The 25417-nt window shown below is 46.4% G+C and overlaps 4 protein-coding genes and 1 long non-coding RNA gene across 8 annotated transcripts in view; 2 read left to right on the top strand and 3 right to left on the bottom strand.

The window, feature by feature from the left end:
• The window catches only part of PEX14 (peroxisomal biogenesis factor 14), a 67652-nt gene extending 60501 nt beyond the window's left edge, over nt 1-7151 (bottom strand). The window contains exons 1-2 of one of the 2 annotated variants that reach the window (XM_030289108.4): nt 7022-7151; nt 3331-3378 (exon numbers count right to left, since the gene is read on the bottom strand). In XM_030289108.4, the coding sequence (XP_030144968.1) occupies nt 3331-3378; nt 7022-7057 (84 nt within the window). In that variant the 5' untranslated portion in view covers nt 7058-7151. The remainder of the gene's footprint in view (nt 1-3330; nt 3379-7021) is intronic. The other variant, XM_072917499.1, reaches the window with a different exon arrangement.
• DFFA (DNA fragmentation factor subunit alpha) lies at nt 6873-11172 on the top strand. Of its 2 annotated transcripts, none has more exons than XM_072917500.1 (6): nt 6873-7383; nt 7671-7832; nt 7948-8078; nt 8848-9037; nt 9407-9561; nt 10070-10204. In XM_072917500.1, exons 1-6 carry the CDS (start codon nt 7287-7289, stop codon nt 10082-10084), a joined length of 750 nt encoding a protein of 249 aa, XP_072773601.1. In that variant the 5' UTR covers nt 6873-7286; the 3' UTR covers nt 10085-10204. The 2 variants fall into 2 exon arrangements, with proteins under 2 accessions (XP_072773601.1, XP_030144969.4); XM_030289109.4 differs by lacking the exon at nt 10070-10204 and adding an exon at nt 10211-11172 and having other exon boundaries at nt 7109-7383.
• A 1104-nt stretch (nt 11173-12276) lies between these two features.
• Nucleotides 12277-14424, bottom strand: CENPS (centromere protein S). 2 transcript variants are annotated; one of them, NM_001204968.1, is given in 5 exon segments: nt 12277-12593; nt 13357-13423; nt 13641-13674; nt 14044-14167; nt 14259-14331. In NM_001204968.1, coding segments are annotated over 5 exon segments (423 nt in total). In that variant the 5' UTR covers nt 14301-14331; the 3' UTR covers nt 12277-12437.
• A 118-nt stretch (nt 14425-14542) lies between these two features.
• Nucleotides 14543-23804, top strand: LOC140680436 (uncharacterized). Its single transcript, XR_012051717.1, has 2 exons — nt 14543-14671; nt 23335-23804. It is a non-coding gene; the product is annotated as an uncharacterized lncRNA (long non-coding RNA).
• Nucleotides 15239-24744, bottom strand: PGD (phosphogluconate dehydrogenase). Its single transcript, NM_001204966.1, is given in 13 exon segments — nt 15239-15551; nt 16092-16214; nt 17135-17234; nt 17559-17692; nt 18176-18306; nt 20141-20330; nt 20752-20886; nt 21242-21311; nt 22302-22420; nt 23459-23524; nt 23656-23835; nt 24264-24339; nt 24653-24744. Coding segments are annotated over 13 exon segments (1452 nt in total). The 5' UTR covers nt 24661-24744; the 3' UTR covers nt 15239-15431.
• Between the last annotated feature and the right edge of the window lie 673 nt (nt 24745-25417).

Here is a 25417-nt window from a genome sequence, read left to right as displayed (position 1 = left end):
TAGAGGCAGCAGTAATTCTTGTTAACTTGTACCTTTCGACAGCCTGTAAAAAAACAAATAAAATGTCCACATTTCAGTGTTAACTGCTCTCATCTGCAGCAAGAAACAGAAACAGAACATGCTAAAAATAAAAGAAGAAAAATTAAATAATCTGCAAAAGAATCCTGATCCAGGGATTTTGTAACTTAGTGACCAACCAAGCGTTTTACGTTTACAACCAGTACTTTCATATTTACAACTAGTACTTATCCAGATACCAAGCAGCAGCTAGGGAATGAATGTGTTTTGTGACAGAAAAAAAAAAAAACCAAACAAACAAACAGCATGTCAAAAGGCCTCACTGACAACTCTCCTTCCTTAGGTTCTCCCTACAGCCCAGGTTCCTGTTGGAGGCTCTTACAGGCACAACCTTCAAAGCTGTGATTTAGGCTGCAGCAGATTGGGCTGAAAGCAAAGGCCAACAGCAAAAACATTCAAGCTCTCGAAAACACCACAAAAGCAGCACAGGATGGTTAAAAAGCTAGAAGACTATGCTAGCAATGAAACAGAGCAAGTAAACAGATTATTTAAATACATTCTGGAGAGATATTAGACCAAGGGAATAGATTCCTGATTAAAGGGCATTTTCTACTGGTTTAACCTCACAGAAAGCGCTCATCCTATGTAGTTACATCCTTTGCACATTCCAGGACTTTGCTTTGAGTGGCTGTAAAAAGACAAACCTATTCCAATTCCACAAGTGTTCAGAGGCTTATCAGAGGTGGCTGCTCCAAGCAGCAGGGGATGCAGCAGTGCTCGCTGATAAGCCGGGCTCAAGGAGAAGCTGATCCCGCGCTGGCGATGACAAACGTGGCTGTAAACAGCAGCAGAGCGAGATGCTGACACTCTGTGAACACAAGGTTACACTTCCCACTAGGAGCTACACGGCAGATTTTAATGGGCCACGACGGACAGCGGGGAAATGAGTGTCCCTCTGCTGCAGAGTTATGGCTGTGCCCAGCCCTCCCACTCACTGCCACTGCCACTGCTCCAACGCAGTGACCTCCACTGGGGACTGCTTTTCCATTGGGACTGCTTGCTGGAAGGACACTGGAGAACTCAAGGGATTCATGGCATGGATGTGGAGTCTGTTATCTCCAGTTTGGCGGCTCAATATGTCAAAAGTGGGTGGGAGAAAGAGCAGTTGGGATCGTGACATGAGTTTGTAGGGCTGCATTCTGAAGGCCTCAATAGGGCCATAAACCATTGCAAGGTGCCCTGGAACACCCAAATGCAGTGATGTGTCAGACTGGGTCTGCTACAGGATCCTGGAGAATGCTGAAGTCCTTGTGCAAACAACTAGGAATCCTGGCTCCTCCTGGGTTCCTGTCGAAAGCAGCAGGCTGTAGGCAGGGGTACAGGGTAGACACAGTGTCCCTGTGCACAGGGCAAAATCCTTGCAGGATTTAGTGTCCAGTAGAATCACAAATCCCATACAAAACCAGCTGGAGACTGTAACAACGTCTGCTGATACAATGCAAGGTGTTTACTTCTAGTGCTTTCTCATTCTTGTGTGCTGGTGTGATCCAAACAGGTCAGTCCTGTGAAGCACGGAATCCTTTCACTCACCAATAAAAGTCAATAAGGGTGGAGGGGTGCAGAGCATAATTTGGTCATGAGACTCTTTCCTTCCTCCTTTGGACTCTTCAACTGCTCACCCCCAAATGTGAAGTGCAGGACGATAGCCCCAGCACACAGCCCCCCACCTAGCCCACTGCTGGATTTGTGCCAGGGTTCTCTGTTGTTTTCCTAAACACTTTTATGACACAGCACCATGTGCCTTCTCTGGTTTATGGGCCAGCACCTCCTGCGTGTGTGGAAGGGAGCCTGCACGATCCTGGCCACAGGGAAGCCACAGCAGGATGGTGGAAGTCAGGTCATCTGGCTCACAGACCTGAATTGCTCATTTAATAAGGTGCCTACAGAGGAGCAGATGGAAATAATAATGACTCCTAAACAAATGTGAACTCCCAAACAAATGTGACAAAGACTGTAAGAGTTTATTATTTTTTAAAAGTTAATGAAAAAATAAGAAGGAAACCTCCACCTTTCAGAGGGCTCTAATTAGCTCACATGCTAGACTCGCCATCATGAGAATAAAGTTTATGTTGAAGTTCTTTAAGTGTATAAATAATTTTATGTAGTAGGAATATCCACCCAAACAGAAAGATATACAACTGCTATACACTTCCTCTGAGCAATTCTGCAGTCATATATACAGTAAGAAATTATTTGTATCTAAGGTAATGTTAGAACCTGCCTTGAGAAAGAACAAGCTGCTGACGAGCACAGGCTGTGATGAGCTGCTGCCTGCCCTGACCTTTCTAAGGCAGGGAAAACCAACTCCTCCAAAAGCAAACCACCAAGTCCACCACAAAGCACACGGAGTCAACAACTTCAGGTACAGATGTCCATGCAATTAAGGGATGGCACAATGTCATTAGAGAGACTGCCACTGCAACAGAATTCACAAACAGACCTTTCATGAGATGCATTATACTGACTTTTCTCAGTTCACAATCTTTACTCACATCTCTCTTTTTTAAAAATCATCTCCTGGGCTCTCTAGGTCAGAGTTACATACTTTGATGTGGCCAGTGTCACAAGCACTTGAGTCTTCTCCCTGCAAATAGCTATGATCAACAAATGAAAGCTGCAGAAGAAATTTAGAGATCTATATATTTAGGATGAAAGCATTGGCTAAGAATTTTGTCAAGGTTTTGGCTGAAGAGGAAGGAAGGAAGGAAAAAAATCCATATACTGCAGCTGCAGGAGTAGTGGCTCACTTCCCACTCTGCATCACCATAAAAGAGCAAACAAAACAGGGTTCTCTGAGTTATCCTCATACACAAAAAATCCCAGGGCCCTTTCCAAAATGCTTCTAGAGTAAAAACATTGGATTACATGCACTGCCAGCTGACAAACATTTCTAAGCTCACTCTGAGTGCCTGTGAATATAAAGACAGCTTGAATGAGGACTCTGAGCAGCAGAGGGGTTTTTGTAAGAGTACAGCACTAGGAATCTGTTGCACAGGGCATTCTTCAGACTCTTTCCTAAAGAAGCTCTGAAGAAGAGCACATCCTCGGGACAGGCCAGGGCCCAGGTGACCCACCTCTAACGGGAGGTGGTGGCCACAGCTCAGAATTCAGAGGGTGAACAGCAGGGCCACCCGCAGCAGTTTACACCATTCCCACAAAGCACCAGCTCCTCAGAAAAGCAAAACGATGTGGCAAAGAGAATAATCCGTGCATTATCAACAAAAATTCTCTGCTGCTTCCCGGGGAACTTACCAGCGGCTCCCGAGACGCGGCGTTCTCAGTCGCAGGGCAGGAGCCAGCCTGTGGAGCAGAAAAACAGCGAGGTCACATTGCCACCCGATGGCACCGCTAGAAACACGCAGCCGGAGCTGCTGCCAGCAGCAGCTAGGCAGGCACACTTGTCTGTGCCAGCAGCAACTTCTGTGCAGGACTGAAGGCAAAACGGTCAGAACCCCAGCAAAATGTATTATTCCCCGTTTAAAACAAGGGAATTAACAGAACCTGCAGAACTGATTTGAGGGAGTCAGCAGCGAGAGCTGGCACGACTCCTGAGAGATGGCATGAGAGTAGTGGCCACACAAATCTTTAAATACTTCTCCCATTTCCAGGGTCCAGTAATGCATCCTTTGTTTTCAGAATCGTTCTTCTAAAGATTTCTAAATAACCATGATTTACCTAAACCTCACAAACTGTCAGCAGTACCGCGACCATCCTTGCTTCCCACACATAATTAAGAGATGAAGTTTTGTCCTCCAATTCTATTCCTCATTTTTATGCATATACCTCACCTTCAAAGTACCTCAACATTTATTTTTCCCATTTGCAAAATACACAAAAACAATATAGATAAAATAAGTATTTATCACAAGAGGGTACCACAAGAGGGTGCCAGAAACTCAAATATACTGCAACTCAGCTGCATCCAGACAAGGATCACCAGGACCCAGCCAGACCTCATAAGTGGGCAGAGATTCTCTGGGATTGCTTCTGGGTGGGAAGGAGGAAGGAAGAAAGGGCCCACCACTGAATTCATAACCTCAGGAAATTCCCAGAGCAAAATATTTAGCATTGAAGAAACACTGATAGCCAAGACAAATCTGAAATTGGTTATCCTGATCACAGGCTACACCATCATCTTGCTTTTCTCCTTCTTTTACTATAAAAAAGCCAGTAACAGAGACAGGATCTTTTCTTTTGCTTATTTTTAGTAAAGACATTGCTAAAGGCCCAAGGAACATGATTTCTAAACAAAACAAAGTATTTTAAAATCTCTGTTAGAAATATTTATTGCCTTTAGAACATAATTCTATCTACGTAAATGATTTTATTTGAGCTGCAGTACTCCCCTCTCCCCACACTGCTTGAGGCAATATATTAATTCATGAGAATGAGAAAATTAAACTAAGAAAAACAGATAATAAGCCATAAGACATCTGACACTCCCTTTTCAGCCTCTAAATTAACTTGATTTGTAATAGGAAACATGATGGGGCCCAAACATAAACATGTTAAGTGAGGCAGTGCCACTACTCACGGCCTCATGCTGAAAGCTTGGTAATAAATAAGCAAACATCACCAGGGGCAGAAAGCAAATATTTTATCAGATTCTCTAAACTGAGAGTGCAATGGGGACAACTTTCTACAAGCATTGGTAACAGTGTCAAAACTGCAATGGCTGAGTGAGAGGAGCAGTGTTTACATTCTGTGAGACTCATAAAGCTATTTTCACTGGTTTGTTTAATTCCAAAACTGTCCCCTTGAAAAGTCACCCACTGTACTATATATATCCTTCAATCACATTCCCTTTTTTCCAGGCAAAGTTGTAAGACTCTCTCGAATTCCATCCAAGCCCCCAGAATCTGCGAGCACCGAACACTTCTCAGAGTTCTGGCTGAGGAATGTGCACCAGTGTGAGACCTGCAGAGATGGTAAAGAGAGTTACAGGATCATGGAACAGTTTGGGTTGAAGGGACCTTAAAGATCCTGTCATTCCAACCCCTGTGATGGGCTGGGACACCTTCTACCAGATGGGGACACCTGTCCCCAGCAGGCATGGCCAGGCTGGGGCAGCAGGAGCGGCCCCAAACCCCTGACGGGCACACGGGGGGAAGGAGGAGAGTGATGGAGAGCAGCTCCTGATGGGGGTCAGGGCTGGGGGTCAGGGCCCTGCCCAGCAGCTGGACCAGAGGGTAGAGCCCCATTCTGCCACTGGACCAGAGGCTCCTGACCAGTGCCCTGCCCAGGGGCTCCTGACCACTGACCAGTGCCCTGCGTGGCCACTGGGCTGGAGGCTCCTCACACACAGGATGCAGGACAGACACCATAAAGGGTGCAAATAACTCACCCTGGCCCGAGGATCCAGCACTGCTACACGCAACGGGACAGAGCCTGATTCTTCATCTTTACCTTCAATACCCAGAGCATTCTCTGGCTACATTTATGAGGTTAAAAAGCAAGACTCTCCCATGTCCAAACATCAAACCTTATCCTGAAGTAAAGCAACATAAATAAATAGGGGGGTTAAGTGTGCAGTGGGAAAATACAATATCCAAACTCAAAGGAACCTGAATGTTTTTAGGCAATCACATTTGCCAATTAATCAGACTTCTTCCTCAGAAACTTCCAGCCCTGTAGACTGCCCAGGTGCCTTATGGACCAGTCACAGATTGTTTCAGGTTTCCTCATTCTGGAAGCATTCACCTGAAGTGTGAGGGATGGACTGTAATGCCTGCACCTCAGACTGGGGCTGACAAAAACACCTGGGTGATGCAAAGCTGCCCTGCCTCCTGTGAGTTTGGTAACTCGGCCTTTCACAACCCAGATCTGTGCTGGTTAGCCAAGAGTGCTGATATTATGTAATTTATCTCTATTTCAGTTTAGTTCAATAGCCTTCCCTACAAACTCAGTCTCCTCAGTCCAAAATAAAGGGCTCAACAGAAGGGTCATGGTGATTTTGCCAAATCAGGACAGATTTGAGTGACAATGTGTCACTGGCAGGCTGCTCTGTTTTCCTCCCAGTTGCCCACACAGCCAGACCTTTCCCCTGCTGCTGCTGCAGTGGGACTCTGGGGGCTCTGAAAGGACTTTACCAAACCTCACTGGCAGCACACACTCAGGAACCTGTCTGGGACAGTGGTGAGATGCCAGAGCTCCAGGAGGTCATGGAATTTGAGATGGGTTGAGCTTGCAGTGAAATACAAGTGACTCTAGAGCATGAACAGGACAGTGTGAGTGAGAGGAAGCCTACAGTCTACACACCTACACTACAGAATCATAGAACCCAGCTTGGAAGAGGCCTTCAAGAAAATAAGAATATATACTATATACAACTCCATCACGGTTGTGTTTTCTCCTCTGGCTCCCCCATTCATTTCATGTCCCAGTTTAAAAATATCTTAAGCTTTTAGTGTTTCTTGAGCACTCAAACCAGTAAACTTACATTTCTCTTTTGCTCTCCCCATTGAGGTTTGCCCTTTTATGCTCTTGACTCAAGGAGCTCCTTCTGTTCCTCGCATTTGCAATGCAGAGACAATATTTTCGGCTAACTAGTCACAGAGTCACAGAATAGTCTGAGTTGGAAGGGACCCACAAGGATCATCGAGTCCAACTCTTACCCTGCACAGGGCTCCACAGAGTTTTATAACCCAGCTGCACACCGTCTCCTTTCTCTCTGGCCGTGTTTGTAGTTATTCTTCTCCTACTCAAGCGCTGGATGAGTTGCATACCCAAACCCTCAATGCCAACACGCCTGTGCCCTGGGCCTGCACACCCTTCAGCAGCCCCGCACAGCCGCTGCTCGCACAGGGCGCGGGCCCGGGTGCAGCCCCGAGCCGGCGGTGCACAGGGCGGGTCCCGGAGCCCCCGGGCTGGGCTGGGCTCGGCCCGGCTCGGCTCGGCTCGGCCCGGCCCGGCCCGGCTGTCTCACCCGCCCCGGCCGCCTCACCTGCCCCGGCTGCTCCGCTCTCTCCGCCGCCGCCATCTTCCCAGGCGCGGCTAGTCCATCCCCGATCGCGCGAGCACCGCCCCCGCCGCGCCGCGCCGCAGACGCGGCTAGTCGAAGGCCGGCGCTGGGTACGGGCCGCGCCGGGACCGGGAGTGCCGGGCCGGAGCCGAGCCGGGCCGGGCCGGGCCGGGCCGGGCCGGTGCCGCCGCAGCAGCGCCTTCCCCGCCTGTGGAAGAGCCCTCGGGCCGCTGCCGAACGTCACTCGATGGCGGCGCGGCTGAAGCGCTGCGTGGTGCGGCGGCGGGACGGGCCGGAGCAGCACGGCGTGGCCGCGTCCTGCCTGCGGGAGCTGCGCGACAAAGGTGAGGGGGGCTCGCTATGGGACCCTCTAGATCCTGCTGTGGGACCCCATGTGGGACCCGATGTGGGACCCGCTGTGGGACCCGCTGGGATCCGGTGTGAGACCCACTAGGTCCTGCTGTGGGACCCGCTGGGACCTGCTGTGGAACCCTGTGCAGCACTGTAAGGAGACAGGTTCTGGCCTCCACCTCGGTCACTGAGAGTTGCCTGTCTTTTGTGCTGGGGGTAATAAATGGGCAGTGCTATGTCACTTTCTTTGTTCTGTTAAGTATTTTTTTCTCTTCTGCAGCTTGTGGTGTTCTGGCTATTGACAAGGCCAGGGAACCCATCACCTTGGTACTGGCAGAAGATGGGACCATTGTGGATGATGAAGATTACTTCTTGTGTTTGCCAGCTAACACCAAGTTTGTGGCACTGGCCAAGGACGAGAAATGGTCCAGCAAAAGCTTAGGTATGCTATGAGTGAGGAAGCATTGAAGGGGAGGTGTGTTTGGAATACACCTAGTGACATTAGGCAGGCTCAGGTGATCAGGAATGACCCGTGAAACTGGTGACTCTTGTGTCAGACAGTGGAACATCCTGGCTCTCGGAGTCTGTGGATGAAGTGGACAGTGCTGCCGAGAAGTGGAAGCAACTGGCCAGGCAGCTGAAGGATGACCTGTCCAACATCATCCTGATGTCTGAAGAAGACCTCCAGGTACAGTGGGGAAACCCCCAGTCCCTGTCCTTGCATCTGCCCATCATCCATTTAGTAGAGAAGAGACTCAGTAAACAAGAGTTCAGGCTTAATTCAGCTGCTGCTTTTGGCTCTTGGTGTCAAACTTCTCCTTGAAGGGAAACATTCAAGTGTCCAAGGATGCTTTTAATCCCCAACTATCCTTCACAGTGTGTTGTTCCAGTTCTGCCAAAAAGTTGAGATTTGGCCAAATGGCAACTCATTCCTTAAAGCCAGACACATATTATGCAAAACCACCACCCCTGTGTAACATGTCCAGAGGGGAGGCTGAGCAGCAGGCCTGGTCTGTCTGCTCCAGAGGAGTTTGAAGAACTGCTGTCACTTTCCAGAGCTGATTGATTCAAGTTTCTGACTGCTTAACACCTTGTCTGTGGTGAGGCATGGCAGTAACTGTCCCTTCTTGTTCTCCCCAGTGTGCAGCCTCCCAGGTGCCAGGCTACTGCCTTTCCTTTGAATATTTCCATGCAATGTGAAGTAGTGCTTTGCCATTAGTTTTCCAGATTTCTGTTAAAATTGCACATGATTCCACACCTTCTTGGATGCCTTTTGGCTTTTAGTAAAAAAATGCTGCCTGGTGGAGTGCCACTACAGCCTCTTGTAACTCAGGGGATTTGCTATGACAAGAAACCTTGTGGAACACGCTTGGTTTCAGGAGGATTTGTAAAATTCTGTTTGTACTGCAATAAGTGCCAGTAAATGAGTTACTCAGGAGCCCTCTCAATGTTTTAAGGTGCTGATTGATGTGCCATGCTCAGACCTAGCAGAAGAACTTGCCCAAAGTGAAACCAAAGTGCGAGTGCTGCAGGACACCCTGCAGCAGGTGCTGGACAGACAAGAAGAAGAGCGTCAGTCAAGGCAGCTCCTAGAACTCTACCTAGAGGCCTTGAAAACTGAAGACAGTATCTTAAGCAAAGTTGCAGGTAGGGGGCATTTATATGCTAGAGAAGGAAGTTTTCAACTCCTAGCTGAGTGGAATAAATAAAGTAGAATGAGTAATTTGATCAGCTGTTGTTAAATGGTGTTGATACAAGAGCAGTTGTGGTGTATATAGTTCAAGAATTCTCTGACCAGAGAGCCTCTCACTGCTGTGTCACATTTCTCACAAAGGCTGAAGCAGAATACTGGGAAAAAAGCTTAGATCCTGGAGTCTTCCTTAACATTATGGATTTCTTAAGTTCCAGCATGCACCTAAATTGGATGTATATTTTATTAATCTCACAACCATCAAAGCAGTCCAGGCCACTTTTCCTGTCCTGTTTGTGGGCTGTACTGAGTCTGCTCCTTTTCAGAACCTGAGGCTGCACCAAGGAAGGAGATGGATGTGGTTGACACAGGTACCAGCAGCACAGATACTTCAGCCACAACAGCACTCAGCGGCCAGGTCCTTGCTGCTCTGAAAGAGAAACGTGCTCCAGAGCTCTGCTTGGACAGTCAGGATCTAGAGGTGCGTGAGAATGACACAAACCATGTTCTGGCAAAGCTCTCCCTCCAAAAGAGAGGCTATAGGGGAAGCTGTCCTTGCTTCGGGAGGCTCTGATGTCAGTAGATCGTTTCAAAGTGCTGAAATTTAATTAATTTCACTTCCTCAGTAACACTACCCCTGACTTGGAGCTCCTCTGTAATCGACATTGGTCCACACACTCTGCTCTGTCCTCTGAAAAGCCACAAAATGATGTTGGGTTTAGTCTCTGACAAATCAGTCAAGTGTCTTACCAGCAAGGTTCTTTGGGGTTTTTTTTATGGCTGTGCATCTAGGTATGTTTCTTTTATAAATCCCAAATCAAAATAAAACGTCCTTATTTTGGAAAAAACTGTAAATATAGATCAGAAAGGAAAATCTAGATAAACTGTAACCATTTAGGAAGGTGTTCTTTCAAGCTGTGAACTTGCTACTCTTGCTTTTCCCTGCTGTAGAAAGTAACTGCTTTCCCTTCCTTTGAACGCCTGAACAGAGCTTCAAGCATTGAGTGTTTGCAAATTGCTGGGAACATCTCCAGTTCCAAAGTGCCTGGTTCCTGCTGTTGTTAATTCAGCAGAGGGTTAGTGCCTGAGGAGTCAGCAGAAAAGTCTGTTAACAATCTGTCTTGCTACAGCTGGTGTTGAAGGAGGACGCAGCAGCCCTGGCCTCGGCTCTGGGATGGGACGAGCAGAAAGCTGGAGCTCTGCAGGAAGCCTGTGAGCAGGAGCTCTCCAAGCGCCTCAGACAAGTGCAGACTCTGCACTCCCTGCGCAGCACCTCCAAGGGCAAGAAAACGCTTCCCTGGGGGGACTGGCCCAGTGCAAAACGCAAAAAATAGGACTGCATTGCTGTTGCAGTTTAGGTTTTGCTTTTGCATCAGGATCGATACAAGCAAAGACACATCCTGGAACCACAGTTTGCTGGTCATACTGTGGTCTGTGGTCTGGCTACAGAACATCTGAAATCTGGACATTGTCCTGAGGCTTAAACTCCTCTGGTGATCTGAATTGTGTAAGCAAAGGGATTCTGGCTTTTTGCAGAATGCTAGAACAATGGTATTGCTAAGCACAGCATGTAAGTGTTCAGCTTTCAATACCTGGTTGGTAGCCAGCAGCTTCCATCTGATAATGGTGGACACAGCTCCTGAAGCCCCAGGCAGTTTGCCTGCTTTGTTCTCCCACCATTTTCAGTGTAAAAAGGATGGAGGCTCTCTGGAAGACACTCTGAGGCACAGTCAGCAATCAGGACAGAGGGGATAGCCAGCTGCTGCCTGGCTTTAAGCTCCTGCCTGGGATCTAGGAACTTGAATTCTCACACTGATTTAATCAGTTAAAGTAAATTCAAAGTCCTTCAACTTCAGTGCTTTTTCTGTAAGGAACTTCTGCCTCTTGGATGCTGTGTAAGAACTATCATGTAAAACACAGCAAAGGTGGAAATAATTGCTTTGTAAGGCTGTGTGACAGAAGACTTGCATTTGGCCTGCTGTGTTATTCTCCTAATCTTTAGTGCAGCATCATGATGCTTTTGTATTAACTGGCTTATTTTTAAATTTGTTAAAAGTCTTTTTTCTAACATCAATAAAACCTTTTTATCTTACTGTTGGACTAGTTTTGATATTTTCACCAGCTGCTATAATTAAAAGACTGGGCTGATAAATACAGTATTACCTTAAGGAAAGAGGATGAAGAAATTGAACACAGAAGTACTGTCTTTAACTTAGACAAAGCGTTTAGGCAAAATGTGTTCATCATGGTGACTGCACCTGAACTCTCACCTGGCACAATCTGCTCTTCTTGTGTGAGAACAGAAAATGTATATGAAAAACATCTGACAAGTGTGATGAAACTTCTGAGAAAGTTTTAGTAGGTACAGATGTATTTTGTAGCAGCATGCTAAATCCTCTGATCTAACACAGCTTTAAATGGCCCAGGGTAAGTATTCCTACAGCACATGTTCAGGTGAACTCGTTGCATGCAACAGTTCAGCTTATTTATGTCACAGTTAGAGTTAGACAGTACAACTAATAAATATTCTAAACAGTTCAGTAATTTTAGGACAATAAATAAAATTACTCAGGCTACCTTCAGGTGAAGCTACCGAGATGGGAATTTACTAGACTTAGGGGAGAAGCTTGCAGGCAACTTTTTATCTGTTTTGCTTCTGCCAATATTCAGATTGTAACCTTACAGGCCGTGGCAGGTAAAAAGGTTTCCTGGTGTTAGAATAAGTACTTACTGCACGCTTTTTTCTTGCAGTCTTTCTGCAATCACATGGATGGCTGTGCTACCCCTGGAAATCCACTTCTTTGACTAATTATTTGCATTCTTTGTACAGTTCATTTGCACTGAGTAAAGCTCTGCCAATGGGATCCCTGCAGCCATGGTGCCACCTGAAAATGGGAATTACTGACAGTGACAACTGCGCCCCTGCAGTGCCACACGGGGGGAACCACACAAAACAAGACAACGAGCGAGAGATGGCTTAGTAAGAACAAAATATTCAAAGTGTCTGAGCAAAAATAGCAAAACTGGAAGCAAAGAAAATGTTGAAGAGAAATTTTTACTAAAGAAAGTAGCAGAATGAAGGGTATTGCACATGCTGAGTTGTGCAGTGATAATGGTCTATTTGAAATTCTTTAAAGTATTTCAGTTTTAATAACAGATACCTTTTGTGAGCAATTAAGGCACTTTGGCTGTAAGCTTACTGAATTCTGACAGACTTTTCATTTTTGGAACAGCAAAAATCTAATCGCATTCACCCAAAAAGCTAAGGATTCATTACTGGAGCCAACCTGCAAGATGAATAGGCTCACTCTGGTCCCTCTAGGAGAAAATGACCTGAAACTTTACTCAAAAGACAAATCATGCCATGTTGGAATCTTCATTTTCAGTCACAGCTGCTTCTTGTTCCCCAGGAGTTCTCTCTCCCTTAGCTGCACTGGACTTCTTTCTCTTCTTCTCCTTCTGCTCCATGTTACTTGATGCAAGCTCTTCACTCTTCTGAGTGATATATTTTAGCTGGGAACAATAAGCTAATCAGTCCTCTACTGAGGAATTTCATTAATTCACAAGACATTCAAAAGAAATACTGACGAGAAATTAACAGGGCAAATTCTTATTACAAGAAAAATGAGAGACTCCAAAAAACATTTACTTTGTCTTCTCAGGCAAGTTTGTGTTGTGTATTTCAAATCATATATGGAAGGAAAAAAATCTCCTAACATTAAAGCAAAATTAGTACTGGAAGCATTTTTCATAGATCAACATACAGGCATGTTTAAACAGATTAGTGAGTTTTATCCACTGAACATCATATAGATCAGCACAGGAGGGAATACAATGATCCTGTGATCCCTGTATTAATGTTGGGAGACTCAGCACCTTGAGGCAGACTCAAGCTATTCCTGACCTTAGCCTACAACAAAGAAACACAACATCAGGAAAAAGCAAAGTGATTCATGATGCTGTGTCTGCTTATTGCACTTTTGAACTTGGAACTTCAGCAGCCATGGTGCAAGGAGAGCACTGCTGCTTGAACTGCAATGAGATCTGTGTTACAACACAGTGAGGCAAAGTGGCAAGAAGCAAAATAGGATGAAAATTTAAAAATCACTGGGTTGTGCCTATCTACCTCAGAAGACAGTGAAATTGCTTATGCAACAGTTGCTGCAACATGTAAAACCTTCATTCAAATGAACTGAGGAAAATTAAGGAATTAAGTTAATTTTAGGAATTAACTGGTTTAAGAATGTTGCGAGACAGAAAATGCAATGCATCTCACCAAAGAATTGCTTCTTCTGGCCAAAAGCTTCACATCTTCTGTAGTGACTGTGGTTCGTTTTGCATGCCTGCATAACATCAAAAAACACTACTTAACATTTTTGCCAACACCGTAAGAGGCCAAGATCAAAAAGTACCTACAGAGAATTTCTATTTCATAACTTCACACACTATTTAAGTAGCCAACCAAGCCCTTTAAAAGCTTGAATTACAAGCTGTGTTTTAAAGATTACCTAGGAGCTAACACAAAAAAAAAGGAAAGCCTTTGTAACAATCAGTGCATACCTTGCAAACATTTCAAGGTCTTTTGCAAAGATTTCTAGAGAAAACACAAAGATGTCATATATTTTAAAACACTGAGTGGGAAGAGATACACAATACACAAGTTATCCAAGTCAGTTATGAGAAGAGACCATAGCTGGCTATTAGACACCACTCGTACACAAGCACGTAGCCACACAACACATCTAAATGCTTTTTTCAGGTCTGAAAATTCGAACTAGTATTTCTTGTACTTAAAAAAAAAAAAAAAAAAAAAAAAAATATAACGCAAGAGAATGCCGCGGTGAGACCGAGTTGGGCGCTATTATTTTTGGAGGCCTGTGCCTCCAGCAATGGCTGCTGGGCAGACACGGAACGCGGCGGTAACCCAGGTAACAGGAGGCAAGCGGAGGAAAGCCCGCTGTACCGCACTGCCGGAAGGTGATCTCCGAGATGGCTGCGATGGTCTGTTTGCTGAACTGCACGTCCTTGTCCTCCTCCACCTCCTGGCACAGGCACCCGACCGTGTAGTGAACCGCCGCCTTCAGCCTCTGCAGGGAGCAAGGCAGGGGACGGCAGTGACACACCGGCCTCGCCCCAAACACCAAAGCCCGCTCACGGCCGCCGTGTGCCGCCCGGTACCTGTGCGAGCACCTGCTGCTCCTCGGCGCCGGCCGCCGCCATCGCTGCCCTCACGATTTCCCGCCCGCCGCGCGCGGGGCGGGGCGGGGCGGGGCCGCCATCGCTGCCCTCACACCGTCCCGCCCCGCTGCCATCGCTGCCCTCACGATTCCCCGCCCCGCCGCCATCGCTGCCCTCACACCGTCCCGCCCCGCCGCCATCGCTGCCCTCACGATTCCCCGCCCCGCTGCCATCGCTACCCTCACACCGTCCCGCCCCGCCGCCATCGCTGCCCTCACGATTCCCCGCCCCGCCGCCATGTCGGGCCCGCCCCGGGCCGTGAGGGGACGCGCGGCCGCTCCGAGAGCCGCCGTCGCTGTCACCCGCGTTTGTCTCGCCGAATCCCAAATCTCACTGCGTCATCTCCAGAAAAGGTACCTGCGACTGAAAGTTACGTTTTACCTCATACAGATATTCTGCTAGTGACTAATAGCTGTCCTGGCAGGAATATATATGGCCAAAAAATAATATAAAAATCAGTGTGCACAGCACAAAATTTAATTGAGAAATAAGAAGGTTCAGACACACAGGTGACTTTTTAGATGTCGTGAGGATGACTGGCAGTAGCATTGCTGGGGGAGGATATAAAATAGAGACAACGTTGCATGTTGCTGTGGGTATTTTTAATTGCCACGGTGGAAGAAGAGGCAAAGAATCAGGGAGATCTGGGGGGAGAAAGTGCAAGCACACAGCAATGTAAAGGTTTTATGGTAGAGCTTAAAACTGAGAAAAACAGCTGGAGGGAGAATGGTGACAGGAGCATGAGTTTTGTTTCTCCATGACCCATCCCACCAAAGGCACAGAGCTCAGTGTGACAGCCTGAGCACCTGAATGCCCAGGAATTAAATCTGTAAGAGCCAAACTGCTGCCTGTTAGGAATAAACTGCACAAAAACATTTTACCTAGTTTTGGCCAGCACCAGTGGAAAGAAAACACCTCAATACATTTATAACTAAATTTATTTAGTTATTTAATATGATACATATAGAGATATAACATATAGGTATGAAATACACCCCCAAGTTATTACAAAAGTGTCCAAACACAGGTTCTAGTGGAGTACAGTAAAAAGTGATATTCTAGAAGAAATGTTGGAGATCTACAGTATCTGGGCTGCAAGTGGAAGTATTTCCATTAGACATTGTAAGCAGAAGAGGACACATTTCCTCCATGGCCTGTCCAGTTAGTATGGATAAATACCCCTGGCTTTGATAATAATTCATATGTATGTGCACCAAAGTAATCACGCTGAGCCTGGAATGAGAACACACAGACAAACCAGACACACAAATGTCAGTATCATATGAGTTCTAGAAGTTGCACCTACTGTTACCTAAGGAGGAATAACAGAAGTAAGACTGGACTCCAGTATTATAACACTCAAAATTATTATTTTCATTATTAGCAAAACCACTGCAACAAAAAATGTACTAATATCTAATAATTAAATTAAGAGTTCTGCAGAAACGCAAGTACAGGATTTCTGCTTGGTACTAATCTAAAAAACAAGCACCTCCATACATCCAAACATTCAAAGATACTTCTCTACAAACCATTTGGGTTCAAAGATATCATTACCCTTGGTTCACAGATGGAATTCAAACACACAGGGCACTGCTGTACCAGTACCTCTGGTGTTCTTTATCCAGCTGTCTCTAAGTGTTTCACTGATGTGAATTTCAGGTACAACAGAAATATATTAGGCAATCTGTACTGTGAATAATTAGGATGTATTGCTATTGAGACCTTTACAGCAATGTTTAAATAACAGCATGATGAGATTTCAGTACCTACCTGAATCAGGTTGGCTGGCAATATCTCAAGCCTGTATCCATCATAAAAAGAAAGTGCTGTGGTGAAGCAGGGCATAGGGATTCCAATCTGCACACCAGTACTGATCACACGGCGCCAGGACTCCTGGGAGAGAGGAAAAGAGGGGGGAAAGGAAAGGGATCAGTGCTCACTCACAGGTACGTGCAGGCACTCTAACTACTCAGTACAACTGTGGGTGCTCTTTCACATTCTGTGAAATCCAATAACCAAGGCTGAGCAAATACAGCAGCAGGTTCCTGACTTTACATAAACAAGGTTGATCTAAAATAATGGCAGGTAAGACAGGGTTAACAGCAGGATGAGAATAGTTGAGATATGCAGTCAAACCACAGCCTCAAGCAAGGATGCTGTTCTTTCACATAAACATCTCAAAAGCATGAATTCAGTGGGGAACAGGGAATGTTCTGAGCTCTGAGGCACTTCCAGCACCTCTCACCAAGCACAGAACAAAGCTTGCCCAGGGGCCTAAGAGGGCAGCACTGACACTTCAGACACACATGGATAATCAATCCTCAGTTCAGCTGTTCATCTGGTCTAGTAATTTGCATGGAATATTCAGATTCAGTTACAAGAACTATTAATGATAATATGAGACTTCTTTTTTGGCCAGATAATATGGTTTTAATTCCACCCATCAGCTCCATCCAAATCAGGACAGTGTTTGCACAGACACAGGCCAAAAGAATGGGTGGGTCTGGAACTGTTGTTCTGGGGCTACTGCAAACAATGGTGCTGAACAGAGCTTTATGGTCTGCTCAGCTGAAATCCAACTGCACAGCAGGCACAAGGCACAGGGCAGTGAAGAGAATGTTCACACAGGCCAGGCCTTTTTTCCTCCTATTATGGTCCTTGTGAATTGCTGGATATCTGCCTAAGGCTCCTCTGTACCAGTGAAATGGGAACCTTCAGTTTCCAGTCATAGCTTGGTCAGTATCAAAGAGAAGAAGCATGACAGTCCTGGCTGTAAATTATTGTTTTTATGCTCTCCTTTCCTGGGAACTTACCTGACAGTTTTCTACAGCTCTCTTAAAGAAATCATCCAACAGCAAATTCTGGAGCTCAGGGTTTCGATCAAATGCATCTTTGATTTTTCCCAGGAACACACTAGGCAAAAGTTAAGCAGGAATAAATGTCACAGCTCCCAACAAAGGCCCAGAATGCAAAACTTACAGTGCTAAAACTTGACTCAGCCAGACTAAGATTCCAAATATGACAAAGTCTAAAAAAATTTTCTGCAGTTAAGCCACCAGAATAGTGTGTTCATCTGGTAATCCTTGGTGTTGTCTACAGCCTCTCAGAATCTTAGCAGCAGAGTAACTCCATGGATTTTTCCAAGGAAATCTCTGGGCTTGTCAGCCAAGCACCTCATAAACTAAACTGCCTGCTCTTCTCCCCTCAGCAGCCAGGTTACTCCCTCATCTCAATTACCTTCTGATGATGCAGCCTCCCCTCCACATCAGTGCAATACCCCCATAATTCAGTGTCCAGCCAAATTCTTTGGCTGCTTGTCTCAGCAGCATGAAGCCTTGAGCATATGAGATAATCTTGGAAGCATACAGGGCCTAAAAAAAAAAATCAAATTCACGTTCCAAGAGAAGTCTCACAAAGTTGAACAACAAACTTCACGGGATACCTACTCTGTTCAGCCCACATCTCAACAGGGATGAGTACAGTAGCAACATTCCAGTTATTTGAGATCCAAAATAGCCTTTCTCATTGGAAAGTTTGGTTTCAACAGAGAGAGATCAAGACAGCAATACCAAGCAAAGGCAGGAGTGTTGAGGAGTGAACAAGCTCCTGTGCATGAATTATGATTTCTGTGCCCCATGTAGTTGACTCTGCCTCCTGTGGCTTAGAGTTTAATTCCTTCTGGATCCTTCCTAACCTTCCTTTGGTTAGGAATGGGTCACATTATGCTTTGTGGGCATCACGAGACAATGCACAGTGCTGAAAGCAGGAACCAGTTCTCATGAAATATGAACACAAGAGCTCCTCCCCAGGTTCACAGCGTCCCAAACCTGCTCTAACCCTGCACGAGGACTCACCTTGCGGATATCCTCCAGGAAGGCCTTCTTGTCCCCACGGAATTGGGTCATTTTGGGCCCTTCCAGCAGCTTACTGGCCTGCACTCTCTCATTCTTGAGGGAAGACAGGCACCGTGCAAACACAGCTTCACCTTTGGGTATGGCAGCAAAGAGGAGATCATCAGAGAGCTGGGCATCCCTGTTCAGTCTGAGATACTCAAGCACCAAGGAGTGAGTGTCACTGAGCCATGTACACAAGCGAAATAACTGGGGCACAAATTAATTATTCCAACAGCACTCCTGAGGGGCAACACTGCCACTCAGCACTACCATTGGGTAAGCCTTGACTGATACAGCTTTCAAACGATAAAGAAAAAAGCCACAAGTCATCCATATGAAAATTTATCCTCAGGAACATTTACCAGCTCTCAATTTTGAGAATTTACTTTAAAATCTTTTCCTATCTATCAGAGATAGATGGTGTTGCACTGCAATCTAGGGAACAGCGAGGCTGAAGATTTCACCAAGTACAGTATCATGCTTTTAAGATAAAAAGCTCTTCCTTAAATGCCATCTTACATTAAACGGATGGGCATTAAAATGCACACATGCAAAATAAGGCAATTAAAATCAATAATAAATCAGCAGGTTAACTTGTAAAATGAAATAAGACTCATAAATCTGGTAGTATTCAGAAGTCCGTAAGAATGTTTTCTAACATCACTAAATATCATCTGTCAGGCTGGCTCAGTGAGTTCCTAATCAAGCTGGTTTAAGCTGTACTTGTTTGCAATTGAAGACAGTATTGTAAAATGAGGGAGAAAAAAGTTTGCTTTTCAGGGTCTGATAGAAGGAGAAGCAAGCCTTCATACTATCATTTTGTTCCATCCTTTGAGTTGTGACATATCCAAAAAAAACCCAAAAAAATCCACACCCCAAAATCAACAACAATTTTTAAAAAAGAGTGAGTAATGTTTTCACAAGACTCTGAATCCTCCCTACAGCAGGAGGACATATCTCACCTAAATCAGAATAGGCTAATTTCCATTTCTGCAAAAACTTCCTTCTACAGTGGGGAGGAGGAGCATGGTAGGAAAAACAGGAAAAAGCAGGAGTAGCATGACTCTGCTTTCACCAGCAGAAGTTTGCAAGTCAGGCTCATGCAGTAAAACCACACAGCAACTGCCCTGAGAACGGCCACGTTTGCACAAGGACTATGGCACACACTTCCCTATCAGCTCAGCATTACCCAACAGTGCTCCCTGGCACTGCAGAGCACTCATCAGGGAGTGTCTCCTCCACCCTTGATCTTTGCAAGCACCCTAAAGAAGAGAATATTAGCAGTGCAAGCAGGAAACACTGTTTCAAGCCTAGAACTGAAGGACTACAGGAGTGGTAGAACATTAAAACCATTTAGAGAACTGTTTTGCTGCTGGAATGCAGCCATGTTTCTTTGACAGCTACACTCCAGTTACTTTCTTTTAGCTACTGAAAATAATTATTCTTATCCTCAGGATTTGACCAGCCAGTGCAAACGAAAAAGAGGTAGAGAAAGCATGGAAATGAAAGCAAATCTGAGAGCAAAGAACCTTTTGACTCATCGAATTTACTCAATAGGAAGGTCGCTCTAGACCTGTGTATTAGGACACTAAATGTGTTGCAGATGTGTTCCAGCTCCTCTGTATTACAACACTCTGAGCACAACATTTAATGTTCCCCTGAAAATCTGAGTCCTCACAGCGCCACAGACACCACAGACACAGGTGTGACAGCAGGACTGCCAGCATTGAAGGAACAGGGTAAAAACAAGCCCAGCAAAAAATCCCAGGAACAGCTATCAGAGCAGAAAAGCTGGAACAGCTAGACCTACAGGAGCCTCTTCTGCCAGCCCAGCCCTGCTGTGGGCTCACTTCTGAGACTGTATTTTCCCCTGCTCCTTACGGTGATGTGGTACATGGGGGTAGGAAAGATGAAAGCACCAGTTACCGATGAGTGTGACCGGGACTCCGTATTCCAGGGCAGAAATGGCCGTCCACTTCCCTGTGCCTTTTTGGCCTGCACTGTCCCTGATCTTTGGGAGGAGGTATTTGCCATCACTGTCTTTGAATTTGAGAATATTGGCTGTGATTTCAATCAGGAAAGAGTCCAACTCTGTCTTATTCCACTCCTGAAATACCTGAAAAAGGAGAAAAGTATATACATATTCATACACACCACAATTTGCTATGTCTCTACTGTATCTTTTAATTGATTAATGTATATCTTTTGCCTGCTTGATTACAATGCTCAGTGTTTCATTAGCTCTTTTCAGGCAAGGCAGTTCACATCTCTACACATGAAGGTGCTTCCTGGAGGGAAATCAACTGTAGCATGGGAAGAGGTTTTAGACAACTTTTGTAAGCATTCAGCTGTCTGTGCTCACTGCTCCTACCTCATGTAAAGCTAATGAGGAATATTGTGCCTCACTCTTGCAGGAGGCATGTCAGAAAAATTCATTTCATGTACATGCAGCAGCTTTACCCAAGCCCAGCACCTCACCAGTGGCAGACAGACACCATGGCACAAAAAAAAGAAAGACATTAAAAACTGCAGATCACCTTTGCCATTTCATCGTGCTCCATGCCCACGACATCTTTCATCAGGTGATAGGCCTCACAGATCAGCTGCATGTCTCCATACTCAATCCCATTGTGCACCATCTTCACAAAATGTCCAGCTCCTTCATCTCCCACCTGTTCAGAAACATCCAAAAATCTCCTCAGCAACAGCATTATCATCACTTCCAGTGTTTAATACCCGCCCGTGGTTCCTTCTGCCTACAGGAAGGAATCAAAGACAGTCCTGACTGAAACCAGTGGGTCACAGGTCCATTTAGCTCCCCCAGCACATGACCCAGCCACAAAACGTTGTCTTTACATTGCATGGTATGAGTTATCAGAGGTGGTAGATTGGAAATGAACACAGCCAGAAAATCAGCCACTGATGGTGCTGTGTTTATTGTGGGCAAACATCCATGAGCTTCAGCAACCAAAGGGCCTAAGCACAGATCTAACCCTAAGTTAGGGTCAGTATCAAATGACTATTTACCCAGTCACAACAAGGTTCCCCAGATCCCACTTTAGCAGCAATGCTTTGAAATATGGTCTTGATGTGGGGCCTGTGGGGAGAAAGAATACACCTTAGCAGCCAGGCAGGGGATACAAACACCACACAAGAAAACAAATAAAGTCTACCAGGATGATGCCTCCTTCTGTAACCTCCAAAAGGCAGCCTGGGCTGAGGGCAGCTGGCAGGTTGATAACCCATCCACACAGCAATGTCATTTAAATAAGTTTTTCCCAGCTAGATATTGGAACAATAAAATCACGCTTCCAACACTACGGACAAGCGTAATGCACTTCAAGGAGCCCTCTCCATCTGAATACAGAAGCTGTCCTTACTTAGCTGATCAAGGCAAAAGATGATCAGGCAGAAACTTACTGTTGTGGATGGCTTTGTGCTATCAAATTGGAACAGGCTGATACAGGTATGAAACACTAATGCAAATGGACAGGGACTCAAGAGATACTAAAGCTCATTTAAAGCCTACACACACCTTTTCTTTCCACATCTATACAGAGAATGGGCAACCAGGGATAAAACCTAGAATGAGCATTGATGTGCAGTCCTTTACTGAGGCATGAGTACAAAACAGCACAGCAGCATGCAGAAACTAGCAAATAAATTTATGCATTCAATAGTAGTACAAACATGTACTGAAGCTCCTTTTATAATGTGTCACTACAGGGCCATTTGCTGCTGCCATAGTTTGCAGCTTCCCAAGTGTGTACAGCCTCAAAAGAAAAAAATAAGAAATAACACTTGGTTAAAATTTAAGCAAAATTCCCTTCTCCCTTCAGATGTCTGTAGGTCCTACTTTTGCCTGTGGATTCCTGGAAAAAAAGCCTGCCTTTGTTCTGCCTTACATGAAGGCTTAAGCACTGCCCCATGACCCCAGCCAGGTTGAGAAATCTGGAGCCTTGAGGAAGTGAGATGGCAACATATCTTGTTCTCTCCACACCCACACCCTCCTCTTTCCCTCCCTCAGTGCACAATGTGAATTGTTGCAAACCATCCTGAACAAGAAAATATAGCAGTTCATGCTTACCAGGCTTCCTTGGCTCCTCCTGGCATGAGAGAAGGTCCGTATCTGGCACCCTCCTCCCCGCCACTAACTCCACTTCCCACAAACAAGATGCCCTTTGCCTGTAGCTCCTTACAACGCCTCTGGAAAAAAGAGCAGAGCAGCACTATTTAATTTCCTTTAATGCCAGAGCCTTACACACAAAGGCTAGCGATTCAGATGTAAAATTAGGTTTTCAGTTCTGCTTTGTATCTGCTAGAAGCCAACCTCAAGAAAGCTTGTTCATACACCGAAGTGAGCATTAGGAAACTTCCTGTTGCTTTGGCTCCTTGCAAAAGTGACATATGAGAAAACCAGTCCTTATAAACACCAGACAGACACAAGCAGCACTGAGGCCAGAAAAGGCTTGGAATTAGATGACACATATTGTGTGAAGATGTGGGGGAGGCAGATTAGGCCCAAGGTGGAGTTGCTGAGTTCATTGCAGAGTGAAGGTGCAAGCACAGAAAACTCTAAGGACAAGTAATTGCCTCTGAGCCAGAGAGAGGCACAGGCCGAGATCCCCAGGGACCGACCCTCACTGAGCTTTTCGCTCTGGCATGGCCAGCTCACTTATCCAAGATCAGGATGTCAGAGCAGGAAGACAAACATGAGCACCTCTTCCAAGACTGAGAAATACCAATCTGAATGCAGTATTTTCACGTGAGCACCCCAGACAGGCTAATGTAGCTTCTGTAATTTGTACAGTTACAGCCTGTTCACAAGCAGATACTCTGCTGCTTCCACTACCAAGACAGCCAAACCAGCAGTTCTGTCTTACTGGATTGTCCTACAATCACAAAGGATTAAGAAATAGCAACAAATCTATAAATATCCTTAGACTTATAAATCTCCCTGAAAACTCCCTAAGATGGTAAAATTTAATTCTCTAAAGGCTTTCACTCTTTAAAACACATTGAAAAAATATTCTCTGGTAATCTGGGTAACATCTATAAAAACATTCTTATAGTGGAGTCCTTAATTGCTTTTTAAGAGGCTGCGTGATTTAATTTTGCAGAAATCAGTTTGGCTTTTCCAGAGCACAGGGGTGATGGCGTCTTATTGAGTGACTGTTCTGATGACCAGAAGCGGAAAAGTCGTGTGTATTTTATTCATTCACTTTAGGTAGGAAACAGGCTTACCGTGGTATCTCTGTACTCAGAATTCCCACCATCAATTATGATGTCTCCAGTCTCCAACAAAGGCACCTGTCAAATATAAATCAGCATTTTGGTTTTCTCCATACATTCAAAACCTCACTAATGATGAATAATAAGAACTTCCAGAGGAAACTCCTCCAAAAGACAGCAAGAAGTCTTAGGTAGAATGAGTGTTTCACCAATTTTGTGATGAAGTCATCCACTGCACTTCCAGCCTTCACCAGCAAGATAATGCGACGGGGCTTCTTCAGCGTGGAGACCATCTCCTCCAGGCTGTGAGCACCGATCACTCTGGTTCCCTTGGCCTCGTTAGCCAGGAAATCATCCACTTTGGAAACTGTCCTGTTAAAAGCACAAACCTGGGGGAGCAAGAAAACACGTTAATAAAGGCCACCAATGGAACAGTAACTTTAGCTCAGACTACAAATTAAACAAGCAAGGTGCAACATCCTGTGTTCTCCCACTTCCACCTTTGTGACAGGTCCAGGGCAGGGATAAACCTGAGCATGTCTTTGCAAGTGCCTCGGAACCTGTGGTTAATGGCAAGGCCAAGGCAAACTTCAGGGAAAAGTCATGCATAATTAACATATCAGGTGCCAGCTGAGTATAGGCATGCACCACTGTTCTTCTCTAGAACCTGGACAAAGGCCAGCACAGGTAACTAAAAGGAGGAAATAACACCCATTAGATCATCACAATTGCGGGGGGAAAGCACCCACAAAATGCTCAGCTCCAATCCCGTATGCTACTAAAAAGCCTTCCTAAAAAATTTTTTTTCCTCACTTACCACAAAGCCGTGGTCATTCATGTTCAAAATCAGGTTCTGACCCATCACGGCCAGTCCAATCAAAGCAATGTCAGCTCTGGAATGTGAAAGAGCAGAAGTGCCAGGGAAGTCAGGAGCAGTGATCCAGCAGTAGCACCCGTACCTGTCAGGCTGTTTGAGCATGCCAGCTGCCAGGGCAGCCCATGCCTTCCCAGCGAGCAGGGAGACCCGAGTTCATTCTGGCAGCTTTACTGCAGCAGAGCACGGAACCGCGGCTGTGCGGAGCCACGGCAGAGCCCGCGGCAAAGAGCGCAACAGCGCATCGGGGCCTCCCAGCGCCCGGGCCGGCTGCAGCCGCGCCGGGCACCGCGCCGGGCCCCGCTCCCGCCCCGGCCCCGCCCCACGCTCACTCGGCCATGGCAGAGCAGTTCGGCTCTCTCCGTTCTCTCCGTTCTCCCGGCTCTCTCCGGTCTCTCTGTGCTCTCTGTACTCTCCGGTCTCTGCGGGCTCGGCCTGCGGCGTGCGCCGCTTCCCCTCATCCGCGGGCGGGGCGGGGCGGGGCCGAGCGCGCCCGTTGGCTCTCAGAGCGGCCCCGCCCTCCGCCCATGGCCCGATGTGCCAGGCCGCGCCCCCTTAAAGCGGCAGGGGCGGGCAGGGCTCCGCGCAGTCCCCGCGCAGCCCTCACCGGGCTCTGGCGCTCCCCCGCCGGGCTCTGGCGCTCCCCCGCCGCCTGCGAGCCCCGAGGAGCCCCGAGAGCCGCGCCCGCCCGCGGAGGAGCCGCGCAGCTGCCCCGTGCCGCCGGCTGTGCCTCTGTTCCCGGCGGTACGCACTCCTGGGCTCGCCGGGAACTGCGCACTTTGTCATTAGTAATTATTATTAGTAATTATTATCAACTGGCTTCGACTCTGCCGCTGGACACTGTCCCAGGGGGCAGTCAGCCCCTCAGGTGCCACCACTGCCCTTTGTCTTTGTGCGTCCAGGCCAAAGCTGACAAACCTGTCCGTCCCAGGAGGACAAAGCCGCTGCCCCACCTTCGCTCCTACCGGACACATACCTCCAGACCGTAGCGTCTATTAAATTCTATAGTAGTTATTCTCTAAACAAGATGATCCGCAGCAATCTGGCCCATCAAGTTTTTGGTTCACCTTAATTTTGGGCACCCGTCTTTCTCAAGA

This window comes from Taeniopygia guttata, chromosome 21, assembly GCF_048771995.1.
Source record: "Taeniopygia guttata chromosome 21, bTaeGut7.mat, whole genome shotgun sequence".
NCBI lineage: Eukaryota > Metazoa > Chordata > Aves > Passeriformes > Estrildidae > Taeniopygia > Taeniopygia guttata.
This window is presented reverse-complemented; position numbering and strand designations above follow the sequence as displayed.